Source organism: Tinamus guttatus, unplaced genomic scaffold, assembly GCF_059628265.1.
Source record: "Tinamus guttatus ecotype Peru unplaced genomic scaffold, ASM5962826v1 Tinamus_guttatus_pri_ptg000297l, whole genome shotgun sequence".
NCBI lineage: Eukaryota > Metazoa > Chordata > Aves > Tinamiformes > Tinamidae > Tinamus > Tinamus guttatus.
This window is the reverse complement of record NW_028288831.1, coordinates 389,894-411,728: the sequence shown is the minus strand read 5'-3', so window position 1 is coordinate 411,728 and position 21,835 is coordinate 389,894. Positions and strand designations below refer to the sequence as shown.

The 21,835-nt window shown below is 47.3% G+C and overlaps 1 protein-coding gene across 1 annotated transcript in view; it reads left to right on the top strand.

Moving 5' to 3' along the window:
- Positions 1-21,835, top strand: part of COL27A1 (collagen type XXVII alpha 1 chain) — a 149,722-nt gene that overhangs the window by 10,038 nt on the left and 117,849 nt on the right. Inside the window, exons 3-5 of the mRNA XM_088527955.1 lie at positions 3,953-5,394; positions 13,946-13,999; positions 21,404-21,457. Of these exons, the coding sequence (XP_088384081.1) occupies positions 3,953-5,394; positions 13,946-13,999; positions 21,404-21,457 (1,550 nt within the window). The remainder of the gene's footprint in view (positions 1-3,952; positions 5,395-13,945; positions 14,000-21,403; positions 21,458-21,835) is intronic.

The following is a 21,835-nucleotide window of genomic DNA, read 5'->3' as shown; positions in this document are numbered from 1 at the left end:
CTTAGTCTCCAAAACATGAAGGAAAAATAGAAAGTTGGTCAATGCCTAGCTGTAAGCCAGCCCACGGAGCTGTTTTTACAGGAGGAAAAAAAAAAAAAAAGGAAAATACATCCCTGCCATCAGCAATTTTGAAAAGTGTAATATTTTCCAAATTCTGCCTCAATGCGAAAGAGGTGAACATCTGGCTGAATTACTTAGTTGAGCAGTTTTCAGAGCAAGCTTTATGTCAGCTCATAAAGAGGCAGAACAAATACCGTGTTCTGGCATCCCTTTTTCAAGGAGATTTTAATGCGCTGTTTAGAATCATCTCTATCCATTGCTTTACTCTCAGGATAATTACGACATGTTGGCATCTTTTACAGTCATTACAATCAGTATAAAGCAACATCATCTACTTGTATTGCATTACTTTAGTGTGGTAGATACCTGCCCACTTTTCATGTACTTTATCTGTGATAAGGGTGTTAAAACATCCCGTTCAATTTCCTTACAGTCAGAGACAGGGGATTTGCAGCAAAATCTTTGGAGAAAGCTGTGGTTGTAAGTAAACCCTGGTGACTTGAGATATTATCACTCAAGATTTTTAAATATGACATTTACAAAAGCAAATAAGAGCTTGTTTGTACATCTGAGTGAGCATTACATTGGGCCAATGCTTTTGGCTTTTGAAAATACCACAGTTACTGCTGTAAGCTTTGGAGGTCATCTTGTACTCTGGAAAGCCAGGGAATGCAGCGGGTTGCTGTCCACTAAGTGTGACAAATCCAGAATATCAGGAGTTAGTGAGTTCATCTCATGAGCATTGACCTTAGTCCATGTGCATGAGAATGGGCAATAAATTTTGGAAATGTAATTTTTGTTCCACCTAATTTTGGTTGTGGACACCAAATCTCCACTGCTAGATGCATCTCTCTCCTGCCTTTTTATTTTTCTTAAGTTTTTGGTGTGGGGAAGAGGGAAGGGAGAGTAAGAGGAAAAAGAAGAGGGCAATAAAACACTTTATCCCCCCTTTCAGATATGATTACATAATTGCTCAGGAATCTCTTGTGCATCTTGCCTCGTGTTCTGTTAGAAAAGCTTTTCCCAGTCCCTCAAATACTGCTACAGAGTTCTGCAACTAGCATCAAGGCACCTGGGACCAGGCAGCTCTAAGTGAATGTGCTTTTTTTTTTTTTTTTTTTTTTTTTTTAATAATGTGTTTTGATGGAAAAATCTACAGGGGGAAAAAAATGAAGGATGAAGAAAGGGCTTTGCTAAACTTGGAGCTATTTAAAGAAACAAATTATTTTGCATTTCCCATTAGTCTGACATCTCATCATCTTTGGGGATGTGCCCTACCAGCTCAGTGCAGTTGGCATGGGATGCAGAGACAGGCTGGGCGTGCAGGAGTCCGGAGCTGTGAGCCTGGACCGAGTGTTGGAAAATTCACATACATGTCCTGCATTGAGGTTTGTTTTAATCAGGCTTTGCATAAGCATGTAGAATTTGGCTCTATCTTAATGGGTTTTGAGGGAGAGGAGAAGTTGAGTTGTGCTTTTCACCGTTTTCTTGAGCACTGTCTGATGTACTTGTTAATGAGGCAGCTGGATTATTTTGAACAGCAGCAGCATCCTCTGAGCAGGGAAACATCCTTATGTCATTGCAGAGCAGAATGAATAAGCTCCTGCAGTCTGAAATATCTCTGCCCTGTAGAGCTGTTCCACAGTCTGTCTCTGTGGAGAACCTAAAAATACACCTAGAAATTGGAAGCTGGAGCCTAGCTCCTAGTTAGAGCAGTAAACCAACTTCCTTAGGGCTAAATCCTGATGCCTTTGAAGTCTGTGGCAGGGGTCCCGCTTGACTTCACTCGAGACAGTCTTTGGCTCTTACTGTTTCATGGGCTCTGGAAACGACCCAGACTGAAGATACTGCTGAACTTCCTCCATTCAACACGGGGATGGAAAGGCTTCATATTTGCTATGCTGATGGACACCCACTTTAGGCAGGTGTGCATAAAAGTGGTGTAGGACTGAGGTTTCTTGATATATGGGAAATATATCATTATTAATGCTTGCACATGCTGTGCAATAAATAATTCCCTCTGCATTGAGGAGAAAACTTCCATCTCCTTTTTTGTCTGACACATCTTCAGGTTAATCTCTGTTAGCAAATGAGTGAAGTTGTCTTTGAAAAGGGAGGTGGGAAAAAGCTGGTCTCAGACAAAGTAAATATTGATTGACTTGTTCTTCCATACAAAAATAGCCAAGATTTTTGCCAAAGTCAAGGAACTGAAAATTTCTCTCTATTCTCTTCTTTTCCTGGCCAGAGACATTACAGGCCTCATACTGGCTTCAGTCTACAGCTCTTCTGGCCAAAACTGAGAAGCTCTTTTGAGTGCGAGTTCTCCAAATATTGGGAATTGTGTTGAATATTTAATAGCTATGGGTGAAGGAGGCCAAATGGTTTCTTTTAGAAAAGCAACCATTTTTTTGGTCTTTTTTTGTCTGAACAAGCTCTGGTTTCTTTTCCTACTAATCTAGGAAAGCTGCAACCCTGTGATGTTAGCTGATGTGCAGCCATGATTGGCACTGCTGCATTTGATTGCTGAATTCTTACCTGGAGAGATCAGCACTTGGATTAAATAGCAGCCAAAAGCAGCCCGCCCAGCCCGGCCTCTCCAATGAGTGGTTAAATAAGAGGGTTAGCTGGCAGCTGAATAACGGGGATTGCATTTGGGCAGAGAAGTGGGAAGGAAATACTATTCTCCTAACTCATTTTCAGCAGCAGCAGTGTCATGGCAATCATTATAATCTTACTTCTAACTGCCTTTACCATGTGTTTAATGTCTTCTACTAGACCATATATTAGAACTGAATAAGCAAATGAGCTTCTGGGCATATGAGCCCTTTCTTCAGGTCTGGACACGTTTACCTTTGTAACTCTTCCTGCATGGGCCCGAGTGTCTTCCCCAGTGAAGCAGTTCAACTGAAGTTGTAGCCAGCTGGCTGCAGTTTGTGTTGCTGTTGCCTGTGGATTTGCCTTGGACTTGGAGCTCTTTGTGCCTCCTGCCAGACTGTGGGGCCAGAAACCAGAGGGTTTGGCTTGCGTGTCCTTTGCAGGCCTCTCGGAGTCAGGGCAGAGGGATAGGTGCCTCCAGACACCAATCCCTCCCATCCTCTTCTAAACAAGTCACCCATCATGTCTAAGGCTAGAGGTAAGCCCTGCATCTTCCGCTTGGTGCCAAATATAGCTAAATTCCCAGCTCCTCACAAACCAGGTCTGGTTCCTCCTACTTAGGAAAATAATTTAAAGCTGTAAGATGATCTGCTGGAGGAAAAAAAGAAGTGCTGCTGTTGAGAACCTTAAGCTGTTTGGTGAAATTTAGGTGCAATTTTTTTCATGCTGGGAGGCACCTTCACTTCCCTAAACTCTTCAGAGTCTCAAAGATCAAAAGCTGTTGCCTACTAATCTGGAAAGAAACAGACCCAGGGCTCTTGCCCCCTTTGAAAGTTCTGTTCCTTGCCTTCTGGGGATAAAAAATTTTGCAATCCCAGCTCAGTCTGTTCAAAATTCCTCTCCAGCTGTGTGGTCAGTACTCAGAACTAAATCCCAGAGAAATGGAGTATTGGTGCTCAGTGGGAAATTTCCTTGCGGTGAGGTCAGCTCCCTCCAGAACATCTGGAACTGGTCCCTGGTGGGACAGGACAGAGCCGGATGCGCCATGGAGCTGATGCACGTTGGGAATTGCTCATTACTGCCCGGAGCGTGCACTTGCTTGTGACACGAATTGTGGGAGTACAAGCTGAGTGCTCAGTGTTGTGTGTATTTGAACACATTCGTGTCAGGATGTTTGGGTTTTCCTGTAACCTGTCTCCTTTGTGCCCTGCCTGGGCTGGCCCCTTGCACCCCCCTGATGTGGATCCACCTCTTGGGCTGCCCAACAACACACACTTTCTCTACGCTTTCTTTTCAGATGTGGACGTTCTTCAAAGACTTGGCCTGGCAGGGAAGAAGCCATCGAACGGGTGGTCCTTGTCACGTGCAGTTCCTCAGGGGGTCATTCCTTTCAAATCGGGGGTCATCTTCACTCAGCGAGCACGTATTGAAGCACCAGTCAGCACCATCTTCCCCAGGGGCTCCAGCACTGACCTGGTCCTGGTGTTGAGCCTGTGCTCCCACCGTATTAACAACGCTTTTCTCTTTGCTGTCAAAAGTAAAAAGAAAAAACTGCAACTCGGGGTCCAGTTTGTCCCTGGGAAGATTATTGTGTACGTGGGCCACAAACGCTCTGTATATTTTGATTACAATGTCCACGATGGCCAGTGGCACAATATGGCCATCAATATTCGAGGCCAGACAGTCACTTTATTTACTTCTTGTGGGAAGCGCAGAGTACATGCGGATTTGCATTTTAAAAAGGACGAGGCATTGGATCCACATGGATCTTTCCTCTTTGGGAAGATGAACCAGCACTCGGTGCAGTTTGAAGGAGCCATCTGCCAGTTTGATATTTATCCTTCCGCCAAGGCAGCTCATCATTACTGTAAATACCTGAAAAAACAGTGCAGGCAAGCAGATACCTACCGGCCAAACTTGCCGCCCCTTATCCCACTCCTGCCGAGGGATCCCAATGCCTCCCCGAGTACCCCGCAGCACCTGGACCCCTCACTTCAGGGTCTGAAAAACCTGACCACTGTGACCCCATCCTTGGAGCTTAGCAGGGTCACTGCACCCTTGAAGTCTCGGAGTTCAGGTGCAACAACCATCCCATCGGTTTCATCAACGTTGCCACTGCCAAGACCGACCAAGCAAGCCGTAAGGGTCACAGTGGCACCGTCCCCTGTTCCGTCGAGTACTGAAATGCAGCCACCCACCCGTTCCCTTGTTCGGGTGACAGCAGCGACTCTCAGGGTATCTCAGCCAACCCCCAGCACACGTGTGGAGAAGACGTCTCTTCCCCTTGCCAAAAAGGCCCCCTCTACAACCCAGAGCCCTGCTGTAACCAGCAGGAAGGGATCCAAGCAAGAGACCAAAAACAAGATCAACCAAAAACCAACCATTGAGCCCTCTGGAGCACCCGCTACTGTAAAGTCTATGAAGAGGATGACTGATAACACAACCAGCAATATCCATGTGGTGACCCTAAAGCAAACCCCACAGAACCCAAGCAATGGGCCCGTTCCAAAGAAGCACGTGCCGGCCCCGGCCAGGAGAGCGGATCCCAGCCATGTCCCTCTGGTGTACTCCAAACCAGCTCTGGGGACTGCTCGACCCATCACCAGAGCTGGAGCACAGGCTTCCAACCTCACAACCCCAGCTGCAACCGATGGCTATCAAATCTTTGACCCACTTGGACCCACTCCATTTCCGTTTCTACTAGGATATCCAGGATCAAAAGGGGAGAGAGGACCTCAGGTAAGTGCAGTCTTACGATGATAGCTATTGCTGTTGAAGGTCAGCCCACAGGTTGGCAAAACATAACCTACAAGGATTTCTTCAACATTTAGTGGAGTTTGGCACCTTCAAAAGGAAGAAAAGCACTGTTGCTTTTCTAAAAAAAAATCAGTGTTGGCTTGGTTTCTGTTCCACGCTCTATCTCCAGGATCAGGGGGACAAATTCACAGGAAACTTCCCAAAAAGAAAGTGTCTCAAAATGCATCACAAAATATTTTTTCTTAACCTTGGTTGCTAACTTGCTTGTACTTGAAATTCCTATTTTCAGAAAAAAGTCCCATTTTAGCAAATGCAACTACTTCAGGATTTTTTAAACAAGCCTCCTCCATTATTTATTGTGTAATTTAACTTTTTATTTCTCATAGCCCATACTTATTTAAAATGTGCAAAAAGTTTCCTTTATAAATTTAACTACTGCATTCCACATACAATAACCACTCTCTGGGTGTATATCTTGGCCATCAGAAAAGTATACGTACATTTTGTAATGCTAAAAGCAGTCAGGCCACACTAATTATCTGCTAACTTTTTTAAAAAAAATCAAGTATGCAAACAGGATCTCTAAACTGGCCAACTTTCAGGAGGATTTGGTGTTCCAACCCAAGCCTTTTGCTGTACTGTGTATGTGAGAGGGGTTGTGCATGTAAAATAAGTTTCTCCCAGACAGAGCCTTTGGTTGCCAAGTTTCAGCCTAAAGCAAATTTTTACAGCTGACTTCTTAAAATAGTGAAAGCAGGGTTTACAATGGAAAAACTGAGGCTAGCTTAAGGAACACAGTCAATGGCACTTGGGTCTGCAGATGTGCTGCTCACTGCTGCAGTAACACCTACAATGAAAGGGTCATGTTTTGCAAGCATTCAAAGCGTGCTTACCTTTAAGCCCTGCATTTTGTGCCTTTCACATCACAAAGCCGCTGTTGATTTTTCTCCTTGTAATTTGCCTGGGGAATTACTGAGGCAGCTGGGTTTTTCCTAAGGTTCCTGAGGCCGCCCTGAGCTCCGGCCGCGAGCGCCCGGGCAGCCCTGGGCTCTTTTGCTCCTATGGCACCTCTGGCTTCAAGTGTGAGACGCACATCCCTGCGTCGCTGCACTTGGAAAAGCTCAGCAAAGCCTATCCGTAGGCAGAAGGAGCTTCAGCAGTTTTCTCTCTGGCGCCCTGTTTCTGAGCAGTGTTTTGTGGAGAGTCATTTCAGGCATATTTCCAAGAGCAGAAATTGAGACCATTGTGAAATCTTTCTCTTAAAACATTGCTTACCTGTCATGGATAAATGTGTGGTCTGTTCTGAGCCCAGTGAAATCCTGGACTTTTCCACCTTCTTGCCCTAGAAGTGTTATGAAGGCGACCGAGCTCCAAGTCCCCGCTTCCCCCTGCAATTTAAAGAGCTTATTATTAAATCAGAGTGGAAAATCCCTCTCAGCTTGTGAATCATAGCGAACAAACCGATTCAGGTCATGGAGAGCTGAGAGAAGAAAGAAATGGCAGATATTTTTCCATCTGCTCTGAGAGAACAACTAGAGTCCTGAATGGAGGGAAGGGAGAACATCTCGAGTCTTGGCTGCTGGAAACAAAGTCGGCATTGGGGATGGAAGGGGTCTGGCTGCCGCGGGGCTGGATCGCTCCTGTGACTCACCCGGGGATCTCTTACAATACCTCGTTGAATATCTCTGACGTGGGCAGAGAAAGAGGGAAAAGGAGCGGAATCGTGATGACACGTTGAGAAATTAATGTAGCGCTAATGGCCAGGCCAGCGTGTTTCAGAAGGAGCACTGATAAATGCTTTGTGGTTGAGTAATTACCTGGCACTGACCTCGTGTTACTGGGCAGACATCTCTGATGAGGTCAGTACAGCCCTTCCTGGTCTCGCGTGCGATATCTCGGCCCGCCGCTTCCCCTGGATTGAGCAGGTTATGGGCTGGGAACCGGCATTGGGATAATGTGAGCCTGGAAGGATAAGGCAGGGAGTTTGCCCACTCGGATTGCCCTCTTTGGGATGGCTGTTGCTCTGTGCAAGGGGAAGGGTGGGTAGAAAACTGCCCTTTGCCTTTTCAGCAAGGATTTGGGTTAGTTTGGAGGTGATCAGTGTGTGCAGGTGGGCTGGCAGCCTGCTGCTCCTGGCCTGCTCCATGCCAGAAGAGCGGCCTGGGAGTCTACAAGGCCAGTTGTGTTTTTCCTCCCAACACCCAAGGGTGAGAGGATGAGCCCTGTTCCTGCAGGGTGTCCTCTGGGGAGGACAAGGCAGTGGGCAGGTGAAGTGGGGACCAGAAAGGGACGGGGAAAACCGGCCTAGTCATCTCCATGCTGGGAAGGTGAGCAGGGGCCTTCTCCTGGTCCCACGTGGCCTGAGGCCGGTGGGTCGGTTCCCAGCCTTGCTTAGGTGCAGTGTCACCCTGTGAGTGGAGAGTGTCTGCGGCCTGGTGGATGGTAGAGCACAGGCAGAGACTGGGGTGCAGGTTTCCTTTTCCCCTTATGCTCTTCAGGACATGGCCACCAGCCTCGATGCTCCTCAGGCTTTCCACCCCGAGAGGAGCACCCTGGTTGTCCCCAAACTGGGGTCTGAGCAACTGCCAGGGCATGAGGCTGGATTAATCAGGCACCACGTGCTCTGTTAAACTCGGTCTTTTTGAATACTGCAAAAATGTAGCAAAATCCTAGCTGCGCACGGGGTCCTTTCCCCACAATGGGAGAGGTATCCGTGTGGCGGGAGGAATATCTTCACCTAGCAATAAAAGGCAGCATCCTCTGTGGTTTAATCCGGGCAGCTGCCCTGCAGCAGGAAACAAGGACGCTGCCCCACATGCACTTAATGGCTGAGCATGAGTTCTTCAGGAACGTTGGGTTTCCTGGGCGGCTAAAAGAGGGAGGATAATGTGCCCTTGAAAAGAAAAATAGCTCGAGAACCATTAATAACCACAAGCATTTGGGACATCAGCCCTAAATCTCTTCTGGAGATGGGGAAAATAGCAAAAAAAACACCCAAACATTGTGCGAAGTCAGGAAGGCGGCCCTGACTCGGCAGCTGGCACGCGTCCCTGCAGATCGTCCCCACGGCTTCCCACAGCACACGGCCAAGCCCAGGACGTTGTCCCCATCCCCGTATGGGGCCACGCAGGTCTGTGCTGCACTTGTGGGGTGGTGGGAGCCTCATGCGTGGCTGTTTGGACCCGCACGCAAGAAAAACTCTCTTCTGTTGGTGCACAGTGAGGCAGAGGGATGAGGGAGGTTGGAGATCTTTGGTGGATCTTCATGCGCTCCCGGGGATGGGTTGGTAACAGCAGTGGGTTTGCTGGGGGCTGCAGCCCCTGTCCCCAGTACTGCCCACCGGGGTGGTGGCTCGTTCTGTGCCACCACGTGGGGCCAGTGTCCCCGCAGCACCCGTGTCCCCATGGCCACGTCCCAGGCAGAGCCGGCAGTGGTGTTTGGAGGGCAGATGTTTGGAGGGTGTTCGCAGTCTAGACTGCTCCATCTGCCATGTGCTGCGCGAGCAGTTTGTCTTGGAGCTCAGCACCCCTTACAAAGGAACAAACCCGGCCAAGTTGGTCTGCGCTGGGGAGAAAGAGGAGATTGGAAGCGCTGATAAAATAAAGTGCTGGTTTCCAGTCCTCCTTGTACCAGAAAAGGCTCCTAGGGCAGACAGTGCATGATAAATTCAGAAACACACAATGTGTTTGAATGTCTCTCAATGAGTCATATTAAAAAAAAAAGTGTGCTTTTTATAATACATGGGAAAAATTTTAGCTTCACTTGCACAGTTGGGTCATACATTTTTGCTTATTTAATCAGTACTCTCCCCAAAGGGGAAATTTGTTATAGACAAATGACTAAGCATCACAGGGCTCTGTTTGTGTGAAATGAGGCTCATTTGGAGGAGCAGGAGCTGCAAGTGTCAGTGGCGTATAGGTGCTGGGACTAATATAGAAATGCATTTGTTTAAGTATGTATTTACTTAACAAATTATCAAAATAGAAAAAGAGTGATGTAATATAGGATCCCTTTATTTCTTCACACTCCTTCAGACTTTCTTCCATGGTCTGAGCATGTCTGAGTGTCTCATCAAAGACTGTTCCTGAAATGCCTGTAAAAGAACTGCTTTCCTCAAACAGGAATACTGATGTTTTACCATTTATTGTATCGTCACACTACGAGAAATCTGGCTGTGACAAGGATTTATTGTGACGAGTATTGTATAGACCCAGAATAAATGTGTATTGCAGAGATTATATTTCAAGCCTGGCTTTTCACCAGCATCCTGGTTTCTGTTAGAATTTTGAGGGCTTTTTCTTCTTAGTCTGCTTAAAACTGTGATGTGTTCAAATTTAAATCCCTCTTAGAGGAGAGTAACCCAAGTTGGATTTTTTCCCCAAACCTCTGGATTTGTTTTAGGCAATGGTTCAAGTGAGCCTTTTGTTCCCTTCCTCCCTGAGAAGTGCCTAGCAAGGACAGCTCTCCTTGGTGTTGCTGATAGTGGTGGTAAGAAGGGTTTTGTTTGACCCTTGCTTGTGACAAGCTCTCTTCCATCTCTTCTGTTCTGCTGAGCAGGGAAATGTTAATCCTAGTTTCTTCCTCATCCCTCCATTCTGGTGCTTTCCAGAGTTACAGAAGAAACTTTTGAAATGCGGCAATTTCTGGGCTCAAGGAGAGCAAATAGTGCCACTAAGCATGGATATATAAGAGGGAAGAGGTTTGTTGAAGAGGGCCTAAAGCACAGATGTGCTCGCCTGTCAGCGGAGCGCTGGAACGTGGTGCTCTGAGCATCATTTGCTTATTTACTACTAGGCTGACCGCTCACCGCAGGGGAAATGATTACAGGGCTACTTGGCTCTGAGAAACTTGATTTACTAATGATTCAAAAGGAAGAGAGTCATTTCCCAAATCACCAGCACCAATTCCTGTGCTGCTGCCGCTGTTTTCCTTGAAGCCTTCCCGAATAGGCTCAGCCTTGCCCGGGATCTGGGATCTGGAAGCTCTTTAGCTCGCAGGAGTCTTGCTGCAGGCAGAGGAAGCAGCGTGAGGAACGCAGTGATGCGGCACAGGCATGAACTCAGCTCAGCAGCAAGAGGAAGCCGGGAGATTTCTCTTGTCCTCAGGGTCCAATGTATTTCCCTTTCAGAGAACCTGCTTCTAGTCTCCATTTGCAACTTGAAGCCCAAGACGTTAGGAAAAAAAAAAGTCTCTTTTGCATCAGAAAGTTTCCCAGCAGGAGCTTAGAACAAATCCTATAATCGTTTGGTGGGATCAGTCATCATCGCTAATGCTACCGTGGGAAACTGAGAAGGGTTAAACTTTCATGTGGCTGCTATTAGCTGTTGCACGGAACTGCTCAGGCTGGTTAACAGTTTTGGCCTGAGAAAAGAGAGTTGTTCTGCTACATTTCTTCTTGATCTCTGATTTTGCTGCATGTGGTAACTGGGTGCGCGTTCTCCTCCATCAGTTCGCAGGAGGGGATAGGCAAGAAGCCAGTGGCTCCAGAGTGGAAGCGCTGGGAATGACGGCTCATCCGTGAGCTCTGCCCAGGCTCCGGGCATCCTGGCGGGGGGCGGGAAGGGACAGAGCCGCGTTATCTTCCCACAGCTGCCAGGAAGGGGAAACCCTCCCGTCTCTTGGAGCACTTCCCTCTGCTCACAATAGACATCCCTGGAGATGCTTGAAAGGTTATGGTGGAAAGGTCCATACGGGCTCTGTGTGATTCATTTACTTCTTCCCTGCATTCTCTGGGTGGTGCAGGGGGATGCGGATCTGAGCCTGCCAGGGCATTACGTGCTGGTGGGCCCTGGATGCTTGCTGCATGGCAGCTCTGTTGAGGAACAGCTCTTCATGTCCTGGAGTCTTATGTTTTAAGTGGGACTGTGTCCATCATCCTTAAGTAGCTGGGCCCTGTTCCAGTGTTATTTTTCGCTGGCTGCTTTAGCAGATGTTCTTTTCTCTTAGTCTGTGTGTGTGTCAGTATTGCTTCTCTGCTCAAAGACAGTTGTCTGATGTGGGCCTCTTCCTTGAAAACTCTACCTGGATGATGTGTCGGCATCCAGGCATGAAAGTGAGTCCCTAGAATGGCGCGGGACACATCTAGTCCAAGCATGAGACCCAATAACCACATGGGAAACTAGGCCATGGCCTTGCAGGGCATCATGTTCCATGATGATTGCCCCTGTTCCCCCAGCTACTGCAGCACCATGAGAGTCATCTTCCACCTTGAATTCCCTCCCGCTTCCCTGTGGTCATGCTCAACCCGTGCCACCCCACAGCCATCTCGTTCCTGTTCCCCTTCAGGAGAGATGAGAAAGATTGAAGGAAAGGTCACATCACAGATTAGACCAAAACCAAGTGACAAGAATATCAAAGTTAATTAGTGCTGTCTCTGGGCAGTCTCAGCCAAATACTTTCCCTTAACTCCATATCCCCACTCCAGTGCAGGTATTAACTCTCTCCTTATTTTTATGATAGCTTCAGTTTATTGGGAACAGCCCACATTTTTGGAGAATGTTTGTACTCAAGTGGCCAAGTGCAATTGCAGCTGCTGTTAGCAGGAAGGTGGAAAAGGTCACCTCAAGTTTGGTACGCCAGGAACGCTCCTCTGAGGAGATGCCTGCATCTTCCCTCTGGCTGCTGCTTTTAGGGGTAAAGAGAGATGGCTTTCAATGGAAGAGAGATCAAGAGATCTTCCCAATTAAAAGGGCAAAGGGTTTTTTAAAAAATAAAAAATACTGGATTCTGAATCTACCAGGAAAAGGTACTGTAGTTATGTGTCTATTTGCACAGCTGCATAACTGCATTATGCTCGGGGCCCTGACCTGGTCTAGTGGCCAGCTAAATTGTGTGCGTTGTTATAATGAAAATCTGCTTTATCAATGAGCACTGCTAATACGAGGAGCAGGTAGTGTTGTGTTAGCCAGCAACAGGCAAGCTGCAGAGGGGTGGATAAGTCTGCTCCAGCCTTAGGAACCAGGCTAGAAACACGCAGACCCGGGAGCAGCCAGTGAGGGATACGGTAGCACTCCGGGTGCGCCAGCACAGGGAGTGAGCTCTTAAACCTTTAAAACAGTCATTACCATGTCATCTTTGCTATAAATGGAAATAACTTCAGAAAGACGTGTCTGGATTCATTTGATGTGCTGTCAAATTAGTAGCAGAGAGAGGATGACCCTGAGTGTTGCCTGTTCTCTCCTTGCCTTTTTCCCCTCGCACGAAGGTTTGGCCGGGTGCCTTTAAAAGGTCTCTTTTATAACAATTAACTTGTTGCTCAGCTGCTGTACAGGAGGGCTGGTAACGCCAGGGAGGGCTCATTCTGTATGACCCAGCCAGGTTTTCTTCTGTTTGAAATCTTATCCTGGGGATGAGATTTAGGGCAGGGATCTCCAGGGTTTCTTTTAGTTACTGAATCGCACACTCCTGAAAACTGCATTAGGGATGATGAACTTGGAGCTCTTCCCCCGGGCCGGTAACTGCGCGCAGCGTCGGCGCGGTCCTGCCCGGCGCCGCTTCGGCCTCCGCGAGGGCCCATGGACCCTGCGAGATCCACCTGCCTCCCCGCGGAGCACCCGGGCACACATCCTGCGTCTGCCGCTCTGCATCTCCCTCTCCTTGCGGGAAGCGAAAACCCATCTTCTGTAACAAGCTACTAGAATGTAAATCCTTCAGGAAACGCTTTAATTAAGTTATTCTTGTCAGGTGTGTTTGGCTTGGAGGGGGGAGAAGTTCTGAAGTGTTATTAGTTGTTGCAAGTGGCTCTCTGGAAATTTGAATTCTCTAGTCCATTGAAAAATGACTAAATAAATGAATAAATTCAGAGCAGTTCAAACCTCACTGGTTAAGTATTTTCCCCTCACCTGTTTCAGATCAGTGCACAGCTGGGTGCCTGATATCTCCACTTTGTTCTCACCCTCTTCCAAGAAGCCCTGCTACTCTGACATGTCTGGGTTGACCTCTCCTATATGAAAGAGCCATGCTTAAGAATTTCCAACGTTGACACCAATTTTATTACATTTTATAACACGCTGCTTTAAAATATGAAGTGCTGGGCTGTGATTATAAGTTACATAGGGAGCCACGCTACCAAGAGCTATGCTTGCTCAGCTGGTGTGTATTACACTGCACAATGTTCCTCCCTCGCCAAGGTGCTAACACGTTACCTCTGCTGTGTGCTAGCACGTAGCAGGCAAACACAAAGCTGAGACAGTTGTTACCCCTGTGCACAGGTCCAGGAAGCTGAAGTGTGAAACCCAGCTGTGCTCAGGGCAGCATAGTCCATGGAAGATGATGCGACTGCTCTGTCTCCGGTCTCCTGGAAATAAATGGTGCTGCAAATGTGGCTGTGCGTGGCTTTTATCCCTTTACAGCAGTAGCATGAGCTGAAGGGAAGTTCTGGTCTTTCTATTGTAACTGATCCTTCTCCCCAGGTTGCCTTCAAGCAGCTATATTATAGGTTTCTTTGAAACACCATCAAGAAAACCGTTCTGTTGCAGAACTCTGAATAATACCTTTTTTAATAATACCTTTTTTTTTTTTCCCTCCTCCCTAGGGTCCACCTGGTCTACCAGGCTTACCAGGCCTGCCTGGCAAGAGAGGATCTCGGGTAAGTGGTTTTAAAATTTCTCTGTACCTGCACCCACTTGTCCTGCTGCTGGTCTCTGGTGTTAGGGTCATCACTGAGAAGTGCTTGCTTGAAGCCCAGCTGATGATAGTTGGCCTTCCTTCTTCTCTCATTCCCCTTTGAAGGCTTTTTGAGGGGTATCAGCATAAGGCATTGGATAGCATTTGGCTCAGGTGTTTTCCAGATAAGACAATTCGTTCTTCTGGAGGTTTTCTTTAGTGCAACATCAGCAGCTCAGCACAACTGGTAATACAGATCTCATGTCTTCTGATGAAAAATAACTAAGCAACAACCGCATAAGCAAAGTGACTGAAGCTTGCCACTCCTGTAAAGTCTCCAATAAGGCCAGACATTTGCTCTTTCTTCAGTTCATTTCATTCACAGCAAGTGCTTGGTATTACTCTTTGCAATCCTGTGGTATGCAATCTTGACTCTGTGGCTGAAGATCCCCGCTGCAACCCCTGCCTGACATGGGTTTGATCAAGTTTCAGCTCTACATCTAAATGCCACTACCTACCAAAAATAGTTTTGCTAGGAGGAGAGAAAAAGCATTGTGGCAATCATGTCCTAACTCTCTCCCTGTTGTTCCCTAGTTATGGGCATGCTATATTCAAGATCCCTCGAAGGACACAAGGGATTTTTGAGTTCATCCTTCACCAGAGGCATTGAGAATCAGCCCAGAAAAGAGTTCCCAGTGTGGAAGCGCTTAGCACAGCTGAGCCTGGCTTGGCACAGACCTCTGCAAAGAGACTGTGCTAATTTGGGGAGGGGGCAAAATGATTGCTCTGCAAATGTCTGGCCTGGAGCCATGGAGACAAAACTGTTCAGTGCATATGTTGTTTTGACTTTGCAACATGTTTCTAGTATTTTTTCTTATGTCTCTTTGGGGCTTAAGGAATTATCTGTAAGGAAGAAGAGCTGCCAGAAAGGCAGGCTTAGGGGAATTTCTTATTTTTGTGCGTTTTTGAGGCGTGATACATGTAAAGATAAATGTGCAACATGGCAGGGCTACGTCAGACCTCTGCTTCACCTGATCCTCGAACCAAGCAGTCCTTGCCCCAGCAGCAAACTGGACCTTCTGAGGGAGGGGAGCTTTGCATGCAACTTGCAATGCAGAGTGCTGGGGGAACGGAAGGGTTTCTCCTTGTCACCAATGCAGTTTGTGGCCTAAAACAGGTGACATAATTGCTCTTGTCCTAGGTTGCATATTTTCTGCATTATTAATGCTTACATGCAATTGCTTGACTCACTTGAAAATCTGGAACAGGTTGCCAAGGGAGGTTGTGGAATCTCCTCCTTCGGAGATATTCAAAACCTGCTTGGATGCAATCCTGTGTAACATGTTCCAGGTGACCCTGCATGTGCAGGGGTTGGACTGGATCATCTCTAAAGGTCCCTTCCAACCTTAATGATTCTATGATTTGACTCTTGTCTTTTTCGGAGCTGTGAAGTCCCTAGAGTGGCTCTCTTGTTGATGTGGTTCCTTGAATTCTCTGTTGCTGCTGTATTTCCCTTTGTTCCCTATATTGGAAAAAGTAAAATGAAAGCTCAGATGAAATTCTGCTTTGAGGGATTGAATTCAGTATGAATTCGGTGCCAGTTCATAAGAGGAGCTGGCTGATCTCATGATTCTATCTCCCTGCTTCCAGCAGATAAACATCTCTAGGCTTAGCTCACCTGCAGAGGCTGGAGGTTGCTCTTCCATGTAAGCAGATGCCCCTGGTTTGGCAAATGCAAGACTTGGTCAGAGCATGAAAAGGGTTGAGTTCAGGACACATCTGGGTATTAAAATGCAATCCGGTATAGAGAAGCTAAGTGGATAGTGGCAGTGGTCTTGAAAAGGGTGTTTCCTTGATTTTTTGAAGACTGAGCCTCATTTTAGGCAAATGGAATTAATTGTACACCCTGTCAGTCAGCATCAGGGACCCACTGAGACAGATGAAGATGTGAAGGCAAAGATGAAAGCCGATGTTTCTTGTTCTCTTTACTCCATATGGGACTAGAAGGGAAAGTGATGAAAATGTTGCAACACTGATCACTGGAAGTTATGGCTAAGGACACTTTTTCAAATGCTCTGCAAGCCTGTACAGATACTGTTCCACCGATTCTGCTCTTTGTAGGAAAGCTTTTTTCCTAGCTATGTCCAACTAGATCGTTTTCAGCTTTTACATCTTGTAAAGAAGTCTGAAGAAGTCTGTCTACACTCGTCTTCCTCCTCAAAAGAATGTCCTTTACACACTAGCAAGTGTCTGTATAGGATCTGAGATGCCTCCTGAAGGCAAAGGCTATTCCCTTAAGCTGGTGTGATGTGACACTTTGAGACAGGGCTATGACAGCTCTTCTCCACGCATACATGTGTGCCCAGCACCGTGAGCAGAGCAGCTCTGCTTGGAGATGTGTGTTTTAGTGCTGTGCAGGTGGTTTTCTGATGATGACCTCTATGTTTCCTCAAATATGAGGGCCTGGCGGGGAGGCGGTGGCTGAGATTTCGCTCTTGGGGCTGTGCAAACAAGCTGTCAGCAAAGGGCTCCCAGGGGAGCAATCGCTGCTGCTCTGCTGCCTTCCCGAAGAGCTGCAGGGCCCTGCTCAGGGGTGTCTGCACATCCTGCCAGCACCTCCGTGTCCCTGGTGACCCAGAGTCCCTGCAGGTCTAGTGAGGCCAGCGGCGTGGCCAGCACGGAATGGGGTTTGCAGAACAGGACGGGGAGCTGCGAGGCTCGCGTTGAAGGGCCACCTTCCCCCACAGTGCTGTAAGGACCCAGGCTCCTGTCCCCCCATGCCAAGGAGGTAGCAACCCCACACCTGCAGAAACAGCAGGAGTCCAGCCTGGACCTGGTCTCGCAGAGGTGAGAAACTTCTCAAGGCCCTTAGTAATTTAGGAAACTGGGTCCCGCTGCAAGTCAGCCTCCCCCTCAATTATATCGGTCAGAAAACTGAGATGGGAGAGGAGTGTTTTACCTGTTCTCACGCAAGAGACCAGAGGCACAATTCGAGTAAGGCCACAAACCTGGCAGGTGGCACCTGCTCTTGATTTATCTTCCCTTAAGCAGAACAAAGGAGGAGGAATCCAAAGGGGCAGGTAGAGAAAACACATCTGTGTGCACGGACGCCTTGGGATGCTCTTCCCATCCTACTGTGAACCTCTGCGGTTCGAAAGCCTGCAGGCTCCCCAAGTGATGTGTCCTTGTTGCATTTTGTCAGTGGTTGCAAAATATCTCCCTTTCCTGTGAAATTGTTGCGCTTCCCCCCTACAACAAGCACAAATTCAGTCAACTGTTCAGGTTCCCCAGTACCATCGTTCCACTAGGAAGGTTTTCCAATTTCTGTTTAAAGAAACAGTTTGTTTGGCTTCATTTCAAATATTTAGCTCATTTTTTAGCAAGCTCAAAGGTCAGAGTGGGATCTGCAGGTCAGGAGCAGAAAAAAAAATTGCCTTACATAGTGAAACCCCAAGAGCTAATGAGTTTTGAATGAATGGTCATTCCCCTGACTAAAGTTTTCTAGCATTGAACAGGAGTTTGGAGGGTTGTCGAGTTTTTTTTCCCTTTTCTTCCCGCTTGTGAATGCTGGAGGGGCAAGAGAGCTGTGCACAGTTGCACTTTTGTTAATTTTTGCAGGCTGTGAACCAGTGTGAATAAAAGCGCTTCTGTGAGCAGGCTCTCCAGACACATCACCGACATGAACTCGATGGCGCAGCGTCATTCTCAACAGATTCCGCTCGCGGGCAAGGCATGGCCGGGGGTGACCAAGCCGTCACCCTTGGGGATGCCCCTCACTGCGAGAACACACTCGGGATTGTCCTTGGTCCTGCTGGCCACGCTCATGAGCCTCGGGCCACTGCTGGCCCGTGACAACATTTTCCATGGAGTTTCTGGTGCGAAGCTTGGAAGATTTCAGAGGAGAAGCAGCTTGTTGCTGCTCTGGATTCTTTCAGTAGTTTCAGTAGTAGTTGTGAAGGAGCTGAAGTGAACGGGGGAAAAGGCATGGTTGTGAAGAGCGAGGCACGCTATGGGGTTTGTCATTTAGTGGTGTCAGTGCTGCCCCATCCTGTGCATAAACAGAGGAGCAGAACTAACGTTCATGTCGGTAATAAGCATACTTGGGAGAATCCTGATTTCTAGAGGTGCAGGGGAAATTGAATTACATCCAGGAGAGCATAGGAAGAATATAGCGATGGACTGTGGAAGTAACTGTGGAGCAGTTAACTCCTGAATCGCTCCTTGGTGAGGAGACAGCTGATGGGAGCAGCACCTAGAGGCCGCGGGACTCTGCTGAGTGCCATAGGAGATGAGCACTGGACGTCAGATTGGGTTTAAGATGAGGATGGGTAGCCTGGGGGCATGAAGACAGCTGTTAGGGTTTGCACACTGGCACAGGGATTAATCTGCAGGGCCTGCCCCTTCAGAGTCTGTGTTGCCAACAGCTCCTGAGGCGGCTGCTGTCCTCTACCCTTCATTACTCACCCGTCTAACAGTGCCACGCTGCATCCTCCTCCTCTGCCAAGAATGTGGGTGTAATCGTAGATTCAGAACTAACCGTGTTGGAACATATCAAGATCAATTACTTTCCCCCCTTTTAGGACTGCTGCCAGACTACGCCTTTTTCTCCCTGCAGCTGAGAGCACGGTTTCAACAGCCGAGCATCATCCTGGACTTGGCTCTAGCAATTCCTTGTTTGCCAGGCCCCACTGTCACTTTATCATCAGGATGTGGTACTTCTCACTAGGATAAGACCACATGGGTTTTTGGGAGCAGAATGGGTTTCTGATTATAGACTTATGGGTCTCATTGAGTCCGGTGGTAAAGCTTCCATCTAGTATGTCAAGAGCCTGTGTTTTCCATAATGGCATGTTTGTCACTGGAGAGTGGGCTTCTTCATTCTCTCTTCCTCCTTTCTCTTCCATGCAGCTTTTGGTTAAGGCTTTTCATGACCGTGTCACTGTGCTTTGGTTTAGCTCTGGAAGAGACTGTACCAAAGTTTGCTGGATTAGTCTGCTACCTGGGAGGTCCCAGGCAGCAGCCGAGCTTCCAACATTCCAGATTTCCTGATGGAAACTGTATCATAGTCACCTAAAAGTCGCACCAAACCGTGCTGGTCCTTCTGGCCTGACACTGCTTTTTTAGCCTGCCCTAGACTACGGAGGCCAGATCTCACATAACGGCACTGAGAAGGGCACAGAGCCAACCTGCTTGACTGCTTCCAAAGTTGAATAACAGCTGAACTCCCTTTTCATACCCAGCAGCAATCTAGATTTATGAACCTTGCTCAGAGCTACCTGGATTATTGCTTATGGGTAAGGACTTTTTAGGAACGCACCTTTTTATAGAGGCATTACTGTTCTAATTTCTGTCGCTTATATTAATCTTCCTCCTTTTTTAGGACTTGGAAGACTTGGGTTCAAGCCCTTTTGTTAGCACAGACTTTTTACATTACCTTAGGCAGCCCATTAAGTCTCTGTTTCAGTCTCCTAACTGATTAGATGAACAGATGATGCCATATTTTACTAGGAAGATGAATCTAAGACTGCCAGGTGCCCAGTTACTCTGGTTACAGCAGCTGTGAGGATTTTCAAATGGCAACTTGATACTCAAACACCTTTATTTTAATTAAAGCTCTTTCAGTTTCATTTGAAATTTGTAGACTATAGGAGAGTTTTAGGCTGAGAATTCGAAGGAAATTAAAAATGGGACAACAAAAGTATTTGAGGGCACAGCTGCCATTTGAGAAGTTAAGTCTCGACATTATAACTGAACAGCAAAGCAGTGTAAGTCGTAAAAGTGTTGAGCACTCATCAGCTGTCTATGCCACAAGATATACTAGCAAGCTAAATAAAGAAGCCATTACTTTGTATTGCACTGTGTAAAAATAAAACAGAACAAACATTAGCGAAGTGGTGCTCTTTCAAAAGAGACCAAGGGCACTGAACTTGGATGGCAGTTGCCTGTTCTGCTGTGGCGATCTGCCCTGGAAATCAAGCCCTGAAGACTTTGGCCCTGCATATATTTTAGTGCTCACCAGAAATATTACAGCTTTCTGAGAAACTGAGTGGCTTTTTATCCCCTAGCCTATATTGCTTTCAACTAGAGGGTGAGCTGAAGTGCTCCTGATGGTAGCAAAAGGTCCTTGGCAGAACAGGCCCCCTTGGAATTGAATCTTCAGGTTTCATCTCCCAAGAACGTGTTCAAGAGGATTTAGAATTATTATTACCTCTGCGCAAAAGATTAACAGATCTTCTGTGCTGTATACAAACTCAGGATAAACTATTCTTAGCTGCTTGTTATAGATAGCTCCTTAAATAGTCTTCGGAAAATATGTGGAGTGATTTCAAAACGTGGAGTAAAAGGAGATGTTGCTGCACGTGGTATACGGCAGATAGACTGAGTGTGCCATTGCCTGATGGGACCTATGCAGAAATACGTCTTTAAATGGACTTATCTTTTTTCCCCTTGTTTTACTGGCTTGCTATCTGCTTTCTTTCTAACCTCTTAAGACAAAAGTTGTATGCTTTGTAGAGGAAATGAGTTCATCTAAAGGCTAAATAAATAGCTGAACAACTCAGAATTTCCCTGTAGTAACCACTTCTGTTTTCATCAGTCTTGGACAAGTAAATTGTTGACACCCCCACACTCTTTGGCTCCCCTCGGTCTACCTTCATCTCTACCCTTTGGGATTCTCGCAGAGTTTTAACTCTTCCAGCCCCAAAGTAGCTTTTTTTTTTTTTTCCCTAATTGTGAAATACTTGGTGTGGCAGAGTTACCTTGTCACTATGCATCCTGTGGTGACAGACTCATGTCGCTCTTTGCAAAGGCAGGTAGGAAATGGTAGCTAAGTTTCATGCACCCCAGTGTCCTTGCCTTAAAAGCCACATGGATTGCCAGGGTCAGAGCTCTGAAGAGTTATTGGAGGGAGGAGAGCAGATGCTGAGAGGCCTACAGGCTTGGGGCCTGGCGTGAGCTGCAGATCAAGGTGGTGGTTGCTTTACACCAACTGACTATCAACTGTGCTTGGGCACGTGCATCCTGCATGCACGGGGCAAACCCCTGTCATGGAGCAGGTCCAGGCAGTAGCTTGACTCTTGCACCCCTAGGAAAGAGTGAGGAGATGACTGCAAGTGCAAGGAAGATGCACATCTTTGTAAGCTCTTCAGATCCTGGACCTGGCAGGAGACAGCACACCAAGGCAGGGAGCTTTCTTCCTTTCTAGCAGCTAGTTGATGAGGGTGCTATTAAAGCTGTGTTCCTGCTGGGGTTCAGGGTGCTAGCGTGAAGCTGGCTAGCTCCTACCATATCACAACTGAGGCTTCCTGCCTCAGGCTCCCCTGGTCCTGACTAACACAGGCAACTACCAACTCCCTTTGACTCTGTTTTGTTTGTTTTGTTTCTTTAGGGTCCTCCTGGTCCTCATGGAAACCCTGGCTCACCTGGACCCCCTGGCCTGAAAGTAAGTATTAATTGGCCTGAGGAGCTTTTGTTGTCTTGTTTCACAAGTCAGAAGTGCAGCCTTTTTCATTCTGCTTCGCAGAAAACGAAGCGCAGCCAAAAACAACTCTCCCCTCTGCTCACATGCAGACCCTCGAGCAGCACAGCAACAGCTTCTCCTATGCTTGTAAGAGACCCTGCAGTGTGTCTTGGATCTCCCTAATTTCAAGGGCTGCCTAATTAGGATCCTCTTTAAAATATGCCTCTGCCAGGCAGTAGTTTGCTGTGTTGAGACCAGGCTGGTGGAATCCTTCTATTCTAAGGCCTCACCAAGTCCTGATTAGCCTCTCCTTTCTTACCCCTCTAGTTTTGCATCCGCGCTGCTGCAGGCAGCAAGCTG